This window comes from Peromyscus maniculatus, chromosome 5, assembly GCF_049852395.1.
Source record: "Peromyscus maniculatus bairdii isolate BWxNUB_F1_BW_parent chromosome 5, HU_Pman_BW_mat_3.1, whole genome shotgun sequence".
In the NCBI taxonomy this organism is placed as follows: domain Eukaryota; kingdom Metazoa; phylum Chordata; class Mammalia; order Rodentia; family Cricetidae; genus Peromyscus; species Peromyscus maniculatus.
Window position 1 is genome coordinate 22,382,830 of NC_134856.1, and position 15,309 is coordinate 22,398,138.

Consider the following 15,309-nt stretch of genomic DNA (forward strand, 5'->3'; position numbering starts at 1 on the left):
ATGTGGTTGGGTTTACAACCAATGAGAAGGCAGAACAGAAACTCTATAAAAAGACAGACACATGGGAAGTAGGTCTCTTTCAGAGAGGTAGGGCAACAGTGACAGTGAAGGGTAAGGTTTTTAGCTCTTAGCTATTGCTCTGACCTCTCGGCTTTCATCTCTGTATTGGCTCTGTGTTTCTTATTGAATAAGACGGTTACATCTACACATGCTAGTCAATCATAAGTTCCTTCCCCTCTGTTTGGTGGTGGCTGTGAGGTAAGCCAACATGGGTACAAATAAGAACATTCAGGAACTATGGAGAAGGAAGCAGTCTGATGAGATATGCTTTCTTCTTAGAGTCCTCTGCTGATGCCTCTCTGTACTCTTCAGGGCTCTCACTCCAACCAGGCAGATAAAGTGTGAGACTGGAAAAGATGGCCACACCAAGACAAGTCCTATAAAGAAGTGCACCATGTTACTGTAAAACTGCTAACCCCAAAGGTGGGCATACAGCAAGCCTGAGTGGCTGGAATTCTCACCGGGTTGAAGATTCCTGGTAGAGACTCAGAGCTTCTCCTCATTGATAGAGACCATGAAGGTAGAAGAACTCCTGACCCCAAGTGCACCAGCAGCCTAGACCACCAGCACAGGAAGATACATGGGGTTGATATCAGCCAGCTGCAGAAGCCCAAAGGCCACAAAACCCACCATGCATCCTTGCCGTGTAGCTTGGGGAAGGAGCAGAATGCCTAGCTCCACTGTTACTGCTGATGAAAGCAGTGCCTGTAAATCACACCTTGAGCAGTTTAGCTTGGACAGCAAACAGGCAGGGTAGTAATGCCTGTATCTACTTGGAACGTCCTGTTTGGCTGTAAAAGAGTGAGGGGCCTGGCAGATGACTCAGTGGCTAATAGTGCATGCTGGAGAGATGGCTCAGTGGTTAAGAGCACTGACTGCTCTTCCAGAGGTCCTGAGTTCAATTCCCAGCACCCACATGGCAGCCCACAACTGTCTGTAGCTCCAGTTCCAGGGAATCCTCATACAAACATATACACAGGCAAAACACCAATGCACATAAAATAAAAATAAATCAACTATTTAAAAATTGATAAACAATTGATAGAAAATGTGCTGGAGGCCTCAGAATTTCATTAAAAAAGTCATGTCAATAGTAAGGGTTTAAAAAAGGATTTTTCCATAACCTGGTAACAAGCAAAAGTAATTGTAAGGAAATGTCCTACTTGTTCTTTATACAATCAAACTCAACTAGCAGCAGGATGTAACCAAAAGGGTACTCAGAGGAATAAAATCTGGCAGATGGATGTGTTTTACTTTGCAGAATTTGGAAAACTGGAATATGTACACCACACCATTGATACCTATTTGGGATCTTAATGGGCAACTGCTCTGAGTTCTGAAAAGGCTGATTCTGTAACCATGCATTTGCTAGAAGTTATGGTCATCATGTGTATACCTGCACAAATTAAAACTGACAATGCTCTAGCATATGTCTCTGGTAAAACAAAACCTTTTTTTTTTTGCTTATTACAATATAAAGCATATTACAGGTATACCACACAATCCTATAGGCCAAGCAGCCATAGAAAGATCAAATTGAACTCTAAAGGCTATGCTAAATAAACAGAAAGGGGTAACAAAAAAACCCCAGAAGTAGATTACATAATGCTTTGTTAACTTTGAATTTTCTCAATTCTAATGAGAAAGGAACAACAGCTGCAGAGAGACATTGGATAATAGAAAAAACTACAGAATTAAATCAGCCTATATACTTTAAGGATGTGCTGACCTCAGAATGGAAACCAGGATATGTGTTACATTGGGAACAAGGTTTTGTTTTTGTTTCTACAGGAGAAGATAAGCTGTGGGTACCATCAAAATTGATAGAGATTTGATTTGAACAAGAGAGACCTCTTAATTAAAAGAAGTAAGTGATAGTTCATTAACCAGCATGACCATTCAATTTAAATTAACTTATACCACTAACAGATTCTTTTCATTTGGTCAGATATAACTTGCCAAAATGGAACCTCCCCAAAGTTAGGCTTGGGGAAAGGTTTTTGTTTTTGTCTTTCAGGAGAATGAAGGCTAAGGAATTAAGAACACTGGACAAATGAGACATCTAAAGAAAAAGAACAAATCATCCAGAAAAAAATGGTCCAAGAAAAAGAGTAAATTGACCTACTTGCATATCACATATAAACTTTCCTAAGTCTTCCTAAATGTTTGTTTCTGCTCTTCTCTAAAGACATTTAACACAAATGGTCTTTATGTAGTCCCAGTTCAATTAAAAATTAAAGCTGACTTTGGAGTTGGAGAATGGCTCTCTCCTTCTCTAAACCCAAGCATGCTTTAAAAGAAAATGCAAAATTTCTATATCATGTCAGAAGAGCCATCTGATATGGGACAGAAGAAAATTAAAATTAAGGGACTATTCTATCGCCACTAATCCCCTAATTCTTTGGTTCTATTTTGATTCTTTAAAACTTTTCTTAAGGTATGAATTTTATATCAAAATTCATAAGATATATATATTAAGCTTTTGTTATGATATTAATGGTCCTATAGAGTACTAATTAATTCTAGAAAAAAGGCTTCATCTAGCTGCCTGCACCTGTTTTCGTGTTTGATTCTCTATCAGTTTTCTGCAGGGAATCACGACCAGGCCTAACAGCAAATTTGAAGTCTCCATAAAGATGATGGGGCCCCATAACAACAATTCCATAAGGACAATGATAATATCACTAAGCTGACAAACACCACCCAAAGATTGGCTTTGGACTATAAACTTCTCAGAACAATTTTGAGATGGCTAGCTGAGATGATCCAGCCTCACAGACTACTCGAGCAAGGACTTGGGATAAGCCCTGCACTTTTGCATTATGCAGAGAATGGACAACAAATGATGCAGCTACCTCTCCTAGAACTTGAAAATTAACTCAAAATTTTCTTTTCAGGATCCCCTAAAGATGCCTTTGCCCCTAAACAGCAGGAAGTAATTTTAAGAACACAACACCCACATTCCCAAAACTTTTTGGTTTTTCAATGGGTTTTGGATAATTGTCATTGTTTAGGATAGTTGGTTACAAGTTTTCATTGTTACTTGTCAGTAAAAAAGCTAAAGAAAGGAGATTATATTTAAGGTTGTTTGAAAAAAAGAAAAAGAAAAAGGAGGATATAGATAAGAGGTTGATTATTTAATCTACTCTGATAAAAAAGATATAGAGATGATAGAATAAAGGGTAGATTTAAAAAAAATTTTTTAGATTTCTTTATTTTATTTATGAGTGCTCTATATGCATGTACACCTTTATGCCAGAAGAGGGCATCAGCTCTTACTACAGGTGGTTGTGAGCCACAATTGTGGTTGCTGGGAATTGAACTCAGGACCTTTGGAAGAGCAGCCAGTGCTCTTAACCTCTGAGCCATCTCTCCTGCCCAGAGTAGACTATTGAATCTACTCTGAAAAGAAAAAAGAGAGGATATATATATATATATATATATATATAAAGGTAGATTATTGAATCTACTTTTAAAAGGCAACTACTAGTTTTAAATATTTTACATTGGATTGGATTTTTGTATATTGTATACAAATTAGTATATTGATACCAATTTGAGATTGATTTTGTTAGAATATATTGTACATATATTTCTAATCTTGCTCAAGGTATTGTACCTATACAGTTCATTTAACAATGTAATGCAATTTGCTAATCCTTGAAAGTTATTATTACCAACTAATTAGGATATAAAGAAATGAACTTTAGTAATGGAACTTATAGTCATATTAGGTATGTTTTCAGGTCAAGCAGAGATATATTTTAGATAGACAGGTCATCTTCAAACCCTTCAGAGATCTACAGAATATGGCATTTAAGATGTTTTAATAACATAGTTGTTTTTTTTTATGACTATGAGACATGTCTGCTCCTGGCAGAACCAATCTACTTCAGAGAAAATGATGGGCATTTTCTTTATGGTTAGAAGAAAATCCTTATGGAGTTTACTTTCTTTGTGGCACAAGTTAGCCACTGGGCAAGAAAGTGCCCTCACATCAACTGCTGACAATATGTTGTCCAAAATGGACGAACAGGACACAAAAGAAAGGACTGCGTATCTTTACCAAGACAAGGTAGGAAAAATCTTTAGAAAATCCTGCTTCACAAATGAGTCTGTCAGATATGCTAATCCTATAGGCCAAAGATGATGCCCCAAAGTGCAGAGAAACCTCGGGTAAATGTTCAGGCAGCTGGCTCTTTCTGTCACAACTCACATTTTTTTGGAAGTTGCTTGTTTGCACTTCCTGTTTTACTAGGTAATATTATTTCCTTCTCCAGTCTCTGAGGGAGTTGAAGATTAGAAAGTTATAGTTTTCCTTGTTAAGAAATTCAGAAAAGAAACTCACTAGAGGTGTTAAGTGTATAAGTTTGAAAGACATCAAAAGATAGTTTTTCATTGGTAATATAAGTTAGGATAGAAAGTGAATTAGGCACATTTTGGACTCACAAAAATAGGATAGATAGTGAAGTATTTTCTCTGAATTTGTCAAATGCAAATAGACTAGACATAGTTGATGTATTTATTGCCTGTATATATTGTATATAGTTATTGTACTTATTGTATATAGTTTCCTTATATTAGTTATAACTTTATTTTTTTATTTTAGACAAAATAGGGAGATGTGATGATGTATTGTGTCCCCAGTATATTGTATACCCTAATAAAGTTTATCTGAGGATCAGAGGAAAAAGCCAGCCACTATAGTAAACATAGAGGTCAGGCAATGGTAGCACATGCATTTAATCCTATCACTCGGGAGGCAGAGATCTGTCTGGATCTCTGTGAGTTCAAGGCCACATTGGGAACAGACCCAGGTTGGTGGTACATACCTTTAATCTCAGCACTAACCATAAAGATCTGAAGGTCTGCACAGACAGACAAAAAGTGATAGAGCTGGGCAGGAAGAGTAAGTGATGTAGCTGGGCTGAGAGAGGAAATGAGATGGCTGAACAGAAAGACATATAGGTGTGGGTATACAGGAAGTAGGTCTCTTTGGAGGCTGAGGTGTCGGTGAGGTGAGGTTGACTGTGGCTTTTTCCTATTTCTCTGATCTCTCAGTTTTTCACCCCCTTTCCTGGCTCTGGGCTTTTATTAATAAGACCGTTTAGCAATTCATGCTACAATTACCCTCAATGTTTTCCCTGCCTTTTAATTCTTAACCTGTCAGGGAAAATGAACCCCTCTAGACTCCTAGACTGTTAACAGTCTCACTAAATTGCTCTGACCAACTTGAATTTACTTTATCGCCATGTTGGCCTCAAATTTTTGATTCTCTAGCCTCGACTTTCTGAGTGGCTAGGATCACAGGCCTGTGCCTCAAGATCCTGCAACAATTTTCTCCTGTTTCATCCCTTCCTTTCTTCACGTATGTACATGTGCTATGTCAGGTCCCCTGGAACTGGAGTGACAGACAGTTGTCAGAAGCCATGTGGGTGCTGGGAACTGAAGCCAGGTCCTCTGCAAGAGCAGCCAATACTCTTAACCAAGGAACCATTTCTCTATCTTCTTTCTTGTTTGGGGTGGATACTGGGGGTGAAACCTAGGGTTTACAAATGCTAGGCAACCATTGTTCTCTCTAAACTACATCTCCAGCCCATGCCTTTGTATCCTGTAGTGGGTCTGTGAATGTCTGTGCAATCTGCATCTGCAGCACATAGCATCCGCGTCTGATCGCATCTGAATGACTGTAGAGTGCTGGGGTGACCAAGGCAACCTCAAGTCAACCATTTCCCCGTTTTAATCTTTTAGATCTGTTTTCTATGTGTGCATGTTTTGCCTGCATGCATGTAGGTGCACCATGTGTATGCTGGTGCCAGGCCAGATGTGAAAAGGGGATCAGATTCCCGAACTAGTTACAAATACTCGTGACCACCATGTAAATATGAGACACTGAACCTCGGTCCTCTACAATAGTAGCAAGTGCTCTTAACCACCAGAGCCAACTTTCCAGCCCCCCAATGGTTCCTCTTCCAAAAAAAGAAAAGAAAAGAAAGTTGTGTTTGTTCACTGTGTGCGCACACACACTTTTGCATACCAAGCCACTCCTGGAGAAGTGAGAGGAGGTCAGTTCACTCTTTCCACTATAAACATCCCAAGGACTGAACCCAACCCGTCAGGCTTGGTGGGAACTTTCTTTACCTGCTAAGCTATTCCAGTGGCCCTCTTTTTTCTACCAGTACTGTGCATCGAACTTCAAGGCCTGCCAAATACTAAACAGGCACTTCCTCATTGGTTTACAGCCCCAACCTGGAGCAGACCCTCAGGCCTTCGCACAACTGACTCCATGATGGCAGTACCATTCAGGCACTTAGACATAACATAAACCCAGCACATAGGCAACACCACCTGCCAAAAATTAACACAAAGACCCAATCCATCAAAGTGCACAGTTCTTCTCTAAATAAACTAACCTTGTTTTTTGGCTCCTGTTTTTGTTAACTGAAGTACGTCAAGCCAGGATATGGTTTTTGTGTTTAGAAGCTCACCCTGAGAAAGGCTCAGGGCCACAGTGGGATCCTGAAACTCCGCTAATAAAGACTTCCTATTGGTTTAAACCCATGTTCAAGGAGTCTTCTCTGGCAGTGCTGAGTTGTGACTGTTTCTAGGTCTCTGTTGACTGTGAGTGGCTGTGTACAGATGTAAACTCTGTGAATGGAAGTATTTGTGACACCTTTCCTCCTTCCTCCCTCCCTTCTTTCCATCTTGGAAGTCAAACTCAGCACCTTGAACAGGTGTAGCAGGCATCCTACCAGTGAACTGCAATCTCAGCGCAGTCTATGAAGTTTAAAACATTTCTTTTTTTTTTTTCCAGAGCTGAGGATCAAACCCAGGACCTTGTGCTTGCTAGGCAAGCGCTCTACCACTGAGCTAAATCCCCAACCCCTAAAACATTTCTTAAAAGATTACTTTATAGCTGGGTGTGGAGGTAGAGGGGTGTGGTGGAAGAGGCCAGCCTGGTCTACAGAGTGAGTTCCAGGACAGCCAAGGCTACACAGAGAAACCTTGTCTTGACAAAAAAAAAAAGAAAGAAAAAAGAAAAAAGAAATAAAGAAAAGGGAAAAAGAAAGAAAAATGTATGTGTGTGTTTTGCTTGCATGTATGTATGTGCACATGTTGCGTGTGCCTGTTGCTTGCTGAAACCAGAAGGCTGTATCCCCTGGAACTGTAGTTACAGATGGCTTGCGCCCCCATGTGGATGGATGCTTCCAATCCTCTGCTAAAGTGCAAGTGTTCTTCCCCCCCACCCCCTATGTAAAATCAAAGAGCCTTTATTTTCAAACTCTGAGTTTGATCCCTCGGTCTGTCCAATGCAGAGGTGAGATCAGAGAGCCCAGAGCCCAGGCAGGATAGTGTTTTTATTATAGCAGAGGTTGGGGTGAGGAGATTTCCAGGATTCGGAACCCTGATTGGCTGACATTTGTCTAGGGGTATCTGTAAAACAAAAATAGGTGTGTGCTATACTCAGGGATATTTGGCTACCTTATCTAATGGTTGGAATGTTTGGGATGTTAGGTACTTCCCCATCCCTGGGTGGTGTCAGCTTATGACTTTCCTGGATCTGGGTGTTGCTGTGGCAAGTGTTCTTAACCTCAGAGGCCTCCAGCCTCCCTGCTTTCCCACTGCCCAGAGTTTCTCTGTGTAGCCCTGGCTGTCCTGGAACTCCCTCTTTAGACCAGGCTGGAACTCACAGATCTGCCTGTGTCCACCTCCCAAATACAGGGATTAAAGGCATTTGCCACCATTCCAGGCTTGCCTCCAGCCCTCTTGATGGTTCTTTCTTGTCTACATAATTAATTGTAAGTTTGTATTCTCTGTTACTATGTATCTGGCAGTACTGACCATGTTTTAGTTTTAGTTTTGTTGTTGTTGTTTTGTTTTATTAAAGAGGTTACCCAAATCCCCTCTCCTTATTAATGCCAGAACTGGAACAGGAAACCAGGATCATCAAGGCACCAGCACTTGAGTGCAATTTGCAGGACAAGGCTCAGTTTTTTTTTTGTTTTGTTTTTTTTTTTTTTTTTTTTGTTATTTTGAGACAAAGTTTCTTTGTGAAGCTTTGGAGCCTGGAACTCACTCTGTAAACCATGCTTGCCTTGAACTCAGAGATCCACCTTCCTCTGTCTCCTGAGTGCTGGGATTAAAGGGTAAAGGTATATGCCCCCATGCCCGGCTGACAAGGCTTGCTGGGGGATCTTTCTGTATGCTGTGAAGCAGCTGAGGGATCAAAGGACCAGGTTGGACTTATGGCTACAGGGTCTGACACTGGAGCTCACTGATTGACTAGACTGGCTGTCCAGTAAGCTCCAGGGATCCTCCTGTCTCCAGCTCCCTAACACTGGTGACATCTGGCTTTCATGTGGGTGCTAGGGATCTGAATTTCTCTGTAGACCAGACTGGCCTCCAAGTCACAGAGATCCGCCTGCCTCTGCCTCCTGAGTGCTGGGATTAAAGGTGTGCCCGCCCCTGCCAGCCTGAACTTGGGTCTTTATGACCAGCAAGCACTTTACTAGCTGTGCCACACGCCCAGGTCCCTGTCATATGCATCAACACTTCATTCTTTTTTATTTCTGGATACTACTCCCTGAGTACAGGGAGTGTTCTTGTCTACCATTTACCTGTCCACGGACATTCAGACATCTCTTTCTCTTGGTGGCTAAACAGTACTTGTTATTGATTCTCTGGGAGATAGACCTAGGGGTGGAATGGCTGGTTTTTTGTTTGTTTTTGAGAAAGTCTCATATATTTCAGGCTAGCCTTGAACTCACTATGTAGCTGAGGTTGATCTTGAACTTTTGACCCTCCTGCAGCCATCTCCTGTGTGTTAGGATTACATGCTCAATTTATTCAGTACTGAAGATACCCAGGGCTTCATTGTTGTCAGCTGTAGATGGAGTTTCTGTGCAGCCAGCAGCTCCCAAATAAACACACAGAGGCTTAATATTAATTATAAATGCTTGGCCAATAGCTCAGTCTTGTTACTATTTTATGTTAACCCTTATTTCTTATCTATGCTTTGCCACATGGCTTGGTACCTTTTCTCAGTATGACATGTCCATTTTGCTTCTCTTTGTGTCTGCTGGCGACTCCAGACTCCACCCTTCTCCTTCCCAGCATTTTCTTTATTTAACCAATCACAGCAACATATATTCACACAGTGTAAAGGAACATTCCACAGGCAGCAACCATTCTATTAACTGAGCCATATCTGAAACCTTCATGTTTCTTTTTGTGTCTGAGGCTGTCTCTGTTTCATGGGGTTATATGACTTTAATCATTTAATAAATTTAATAATTGTAGTGACACCATTTGAGAATTCGCATGAGTCTGCTTGGCGTGGCCAGACTATAAGTGGAGATGCATAGCTGTGTGATGCCTTCCCAACAGTCACTGTCATTATGAATTCTGCTGCAGGCTCACCTGATGCACCATCAACTATTAGACAAAGCCAAGACCAACAGAAGAACCATTTATCTAACACTTCCAACGTGTCAGGTGTTGTAATTAATCTGCAGATGACTTACAGGTGTATGGGAAAGCAGGCTGTGGTGGCTCTTACCTACTTAAGGAGGCTCTGGCAGGATCATAAATTCTATGCTAGCCTGGCTACACAGTGAGCTTCTTACATGAACTTTTCCTGAGAAGTCAACAAGTACTTACTCACCCCAGTCTGGGCACCAACAGCAGAATTTCCTCCCTCTGTGAAGGAAGGTCACAAGTTCCAAGCTTGAGGCTGATAATACTTGTTGTGCACCAAGTAGAGTGTGCTACAACAGAGAGGCCTGGGACACAGAGGCCTATCTCAAAAAAACAATATTAGCTCAGAGTGGTGGCGCACGACTTTAATCCCAGCACTCGGGAGGTAGAGGCAGGTGGATCTCTGTGAGTTCGAGGCCAGCCTGGGCTACCAAGTGAGCTCCAGGACAGCCAGGGCTGTTAACACAGAGAAACCCTGTCTCAAAAACAAACAAACAAACACCAAAAACCCAGTATTACTAAAGTATATAAATGGATGTGTGGACTCAGTGCACATGTGTGCTTTCATTTATTTTATTATTATTGTTGGATTTTTGAGACAGGGTTTCTTTGTGTAGCTTTGGCTGTTTTAGAACTAGCTCTGTAGACCAGGCTGGCCTCAAACTCACAGAGGTCAGCCTGCCTCTGCCTCCCCAGTGCTGGAATTAAAGGCGTGTGCTATCATGCCTAGCTAGATGCCATTTCCTAGTGGATCTGATGTCCCTTGGGGATACCAAGCATGATGGTGTATGTGTGACCATATGGTAAAAGAATGGAGGTATGAGAATTGCCGGCCCTCCACCATGGGAGCCATAAACCAACCAGCAGCTGGGCCCAGTCAGGATCGAGGTCTCTTGAGTGGCATACTGACTGTGGCTTCATCTAATGGTTCTATCCCACTCAGAGGACCCTACCACACTGCAGGGTTCATAACCACTCCCTTCAGCTCCAGTGAGCATCCAGTGAGGGTCCTCAGTGTCCAAGGGTGGATTGATTTGGGGGGCTTCCTCTTGCTAAATGGCTCAGACCAAACACAACTCAAGCAATTCAAAGCCAAGATAATGTGTGGCCCCACCCCCATCCCTTCTGCTCTAGGCGGGATAGAGCTATGGCTGCTCTGGGCCCCCTACCTGATAGCACTGGAAAACATCTGCTTTCTCTGATAATGCCTGAGAGAGAGCTGGTGCCAAGTCCCGCCATTAGCACCGTTGGTGCTGCCTGTTGGGGAGGGCAAAGGGGTGTAGTATCCCAGAGGGGGGTCAAAGACTCCCAAGATCCTTCCCAAGAAATCTGTCCTTCCTGGTGCACACCTTCCCCAAGGAGAGAGCTGAGACCAGGCCAGAGAGGCCTCTCATTTCTCTGGGGGGTGAGTGGGAATCAGGCTCTTACTGTTCACCTGAACCCCAAAACTTTGGAGCCCCTCACTTTGACTTCTGACTTAGTTTACATACAGGATTGGTTTTCAGGGACCAGTTCCCAAAAAGGCCAAAGTGAGGTCTGTCCCCTTGAAAGTGACACACACACATCACCACCACCACCCTGCCTTGCCTGCCTTTCTTATCAGGGAAGACAGCCAATCAGACGAGGGCAGACAGGAGCTCTCCAAGGAGCCCTCCAAGCCTCATAGCCCATGAGGCAGAAGAGGGAGAAGAGGCCTGAGGCCCAGGGTGGACACCAGCCAGCCATGGCCGCAGCTGAGACTGCCTTACCCTCCATCAGTACACTGACCACCCTGGGCCAGTTCCTGGACCCCCAAGAGGACTTCCTCAAGGTGGGGCCAATGGGGGGCAGGTGGTCTTGCTGTGACCTAGGGCAGAGTGCTTGGGGGCTGGGCTTCCCTCTTACTTTAGTATCCTCCTCTGCTTGAGGTTTTTTTTTTTTTTTTTTTTTTGGGGGGGGGAGGGTTGCCTGAGCCTGGCTAGGGTGCTGTTCTAGGGGTCTGAGATCAAGATGAGGCCCATTTCTGTAATTGGAAGCTGAGTTCTGAGCTCAATGCCTTAAGAGTCTAGGCTCAGAGAGACAAAGTCCCAGATAGGTGTGTCCTGGGATTTCCAGACTTTGAGATTTAATCTTGTTGGGAGATGTGAAAAGGCAGAGAAGGAAGGCTAGGGGAAACGGAGCCAAGGCTGTCCCTTTGCCTCCCGTTCTGAACTCTGCAACCCTTTCCCCCATCCTGAATGCTCTTCGTGGTAAGTGTCTTATCTATGTCTAGCCAGACCTAATGGGCTTGTCTGGAGCTGAGAAGGGGGTTAGGGGAACAGTGTCGGGGAAGTGATAGGCATGCAAACCCCTCAAACCAACCTGCCCCAACGGTGTTTCCAGCCGGGCCTGCATCAGGCCCAGGTACCGGGTGCCTACCATTCAAGCAGTGCGCTCCCTCCCGCAGTGGTGGCACCCTGACGAGACACAGGATTTGGGCCCGGGTCCCCCGGATCTCATGGGGCCATCCCTTCACGTGAGTGTGAAATCGCAGGCCCCTCCCGGACAGGACGAGGACGATGAGCGGGATGTGACCTGTGCCTGGGATCCGGATCTTTTCCTTACCAACTTCCCAGGTCCCGAGCCGCCAGCCACTCCCCGGACCTGTGCTCTGGCGCCCAGCGGGGGCCCGGGGGCACAGTACGCACCGCCCGAGGCTCTGGGCGTCTATGCAGGTGGCCCAGGGTTGGTGGCCGGGTCTTTAGGTTCCGAAGAGCACTCGGGCTGGGCGCACTCCGCCCCGCGAACCCCAGCCCCTGAGCCCTTCGTGGCCCCTGACCTGGCCCCGGGATCCGCGCCCAAGGCACAGCCAGCATTCTCCGATCCGCCAGCGGGCTCCGCCGGCGGTTTCTTCCCGCGGGCTGGGCTGGCGGTGCCCGCGGCCCCCAGCGCCCCCTATGGGCTGCTGTCAGGGTACCCCGCCCTGTACCCCGCACCACAGTACCAAGGGCATTTTCAGCTCTTTCGCGGGCTCACAGCGCCGTCTGCGGGCCCCGCCGCGCCCCCTTCCTTCCTGAATTGTCTGGGACCCGGTGCGGTGGGCACAGAACTGGGGGCCACAGCGCTCGCGGGAGATGCAGGCTTGTCGCCGGGAGCCGCACCGCCCAAGCGCAGCCGGCGAGTTTTGGCACGAAAGAGGCAAGCGGCACACACCTGCGGGCACCCGGGCTGCGGGAAGAGCTACACCAAGAGCTCGCATCTGAAGGCGCACCTGCGCACGCACACAGGTAAGGGCGGAGCCGAGCGGGTGGGGGCGGACCCGGGAGCCGGAAGCGAGCGAAGGGGGGGGTCAGGGGGTGTCAGAGGCGTGGCTAAAAGTGACCCCAGAGCTAGGGGCCTGCAGTGGGCCCCTGAGACACTGGCTAAAGCCTATAGGGGCAATTCTAGACCCAAATGGGGCCGGGCGAATCCCAGCACTCAGGAGGGAGAGGCAGGTGGGTATCAGTCACTTGTAGACTAACCTGGTCTATTATAGCGAAGTCCAGCAGCCGGGGCTACGTAGTAATATCCTTTCTCAATAACAAACAGATAGGTAAATAGATAGATGATAGATAGATAGATGATAGATAGATAGATAGATAGATAGATAGATAGATAGGTAGGTAGATAGATAGATAGATGATAGATAGATAGATAGATAGATAGATAGATAGATAGATAGATAGACCTGGGGAACATTCGGGTCTTCAGGGTTAGAAGCTGACGTGTATGACCTGGGTTAGACATGGGCTGAGGAGCAGAAAGCAGGATGAGAGTGTAGCAAGAGGGAGGGAACTAGAGGGGCGACTCCCGAGGAGGGTACTAGCTTGGAATGCCAGAACTCAGGGTCTAGCCAGTTTTCACAGGATGCTCTGAATAGACACGTCTGGGATCTGGAGGTAGAATCATTTCCACGGGCAACTGATGGAGGTCCCAGACATAAAGCGGGCCAGAAAAAAAGAAAGAAATACTGGGAGACCGGGGACAGGAAGAGAAAGCAGGTGGTAACAGGAGTGGAAGACAGCTGTGGGCCTCCCGAGCGTGGCAGGGCACACACCAGGTGTATGAAGGGGAAAGGAGAATCACTAGAGACAGGGCGTTGGACACCGGGGGGACCCTGAGGGCCTGGACAAGTTCAGGGGCAAGACTGGACACGAGCAGGAGGCTCTGCCAGTGCGTGGGGCAGCTGGAAGGCTGAGAACAAAGAACGACGGTGCAGCCACGTAAGGTCTCTGGCAGAGAACGAGAACTTAGGAAGTGGGATAGGAGACCGGAAATGAGAAAACCGCAGGACCGCAACTGCAGGTACAGGAAAGGGTCAGGGTCACAGAGGGCAGGACTGTGTGCTCTTCTTCAACTGCGCGAGCTAGTTAAGTCACCTAAGGCCTGGCTCTACCGCATCAAGTGTGCAAATTGGAGCTGGATGATTTGTGTGGTGGTACTCACAACTCCCTGTCCTTCAGGAGAGAAACCTTATGCCTGCTCCTGGGATGGCTGCGGCTGGAGGTTCGCTCGCTCTGACGAGCTGACGCGCCACTACCGGAAACACACCGGCCAGCGACCCTTCTGCTGCGGACTCTGCCCACGTGCTTTTTCGCGCTCTGACCACTTAGCTTTGCACATGAAGCGCCACCTCTGAGCTCCGATCCTGCACAGGGACTGGGAATGAAATGAGTGGATCCAAAGATTGTCTTCCAAAGGATGGGCCATTTTTGGACAACATATAGCCCTACAGACCTACCCAGATCAAGAACTGACCCAAAGGAGCCCTCGAGAGGATGCTCACACTTCCTCAGGGAGACACACAAAAAACATCACCCCACAGACCCAGCAAGACAGACTACCAAATAAATCAACTCAGATGGACCCTTAGACCTGTGCGGGAGTTACCCTGAGTCTTGGAGGTGGAGTGGGGTGAGGCTTCCCAGGGTCTAGAAGGGGCCCTCACACTATCAGCTGGGACTGTCATGGGTACTATAAAATTCTCCCATATAAAACCAGTGTCGGCCTCACTGTAACATGGGGCTGGGAATTAGGAGGAGCATTGAGCCTCCAGTAGGTGATACACTATCTGTACACACTCACCTCCTAAATCTCCTAAAACTCATTCATTTCTGACGACACCCCCCCACAGTGCCATCTTTGTAGACCTTCTCCTCCATCATGATCAGTCTACACAATCCTGTCACCTGTTGTCAACATTCACAACTGCCATCCGCCTCTTCCCCACCCCATCCCCCTGTTTTTCCCTTAAGATAGGATCTTGCTGGGCGTGGTGCTGCACACCTTTAGTCCCAGCACTCGGGAGGCAGAGCCAGGTGGATCTCTGTGAATTTGAGGCCAGCCTGGTCTACAGAGTGAGTTCCAGGACAGGCTCAAAAAAAAGATAGGATCTTACTATGTGCCCTGGTTGGCCTAAAACTCTGTAGACCAGGTTGGCATCAAACTCAAAGAGATCACCCTATCATCTTGCCTCTGCCTCCTGAGTGCTGGTTTTAAAGGTGTGGGTGCCCATGCCTGTCTATTTCCTCTTTAGAAGCCCCAACCAAAGCAGGCCATAGAGGAAGTTCAGGCCTGTAAGCCTAGCTGTTTAGAAGGCTGGAGCAGGAGTATTCCAAGTTCAAGACATGCCTGTACAGAATAAGTTCATCCTGGGCAATCTAGACAGTTTCTTCATCTCTGTGTGTGTCTCTCTGTCTCTGTCTCTCTCTCTGAGACAGGGTTTCTCTGTGTAGCTCTGACTGTCCTGGAACTTGCTCTGTAGACCAAGCTGGC

General features: G+C 46.0%; 1 protein-coding gene across 1 annotated transcript; it reads left to right on the plus strand.

Moving 5' to 3' along the window:
• The first annotated feature begins 11,188 nt into the window (after nt 1-11,188).
• Klf1 (KLF transcription factor 1) lies at nt 11,189-14,515 on the plus strand. Its single transcript, XM_006998362.3, has 3 exons — nt 11,189-11,347; nt 11,963-12,782; nt 13,998-14,515. The coding sequence occupies exons 1-3, from the start codon at nt 11,207-11,209 to the stop codon at nt 14,171-14,173; spliced, it is 1,137 nt and encodes a 378-aa protein (XP_006998424.1). The 5' UTR covers nt 11,189-11,206; the 3' UTR covers nt 14,174-14,515.
• Nucleotides 14,516-15,309: the final 794 nt, after the last annotated feature.

What these genes read in the sequence shown, in the direction of transcription:
- Klf1 (XM_006998362.3), top strand. Translation starts at nt 11,207, where the DNA reads ATGAGGCAGAAGAGGGAGAAGAGGCCTGAGGCCCAGGGTGGACACCAG. An exon ending in CCCAAGAGGACTTCCTCAAG is followed by an intron (nt 11,348 to 11,962) that starts GTGGGGCCAATG and finishes TCCCTCCCGCAG; the next exon opens with TGGTGGCACCCTGACGAGAC. An exon ending in GCACCTGCGCACGCACACAG is followed by an intron (nt 12,783 to 13,997) that starts GTAAGGGCGGAG and finishes CCTGTCCTTCAG; the next exon opens with GAGAGAAACCTTATGCCTGC.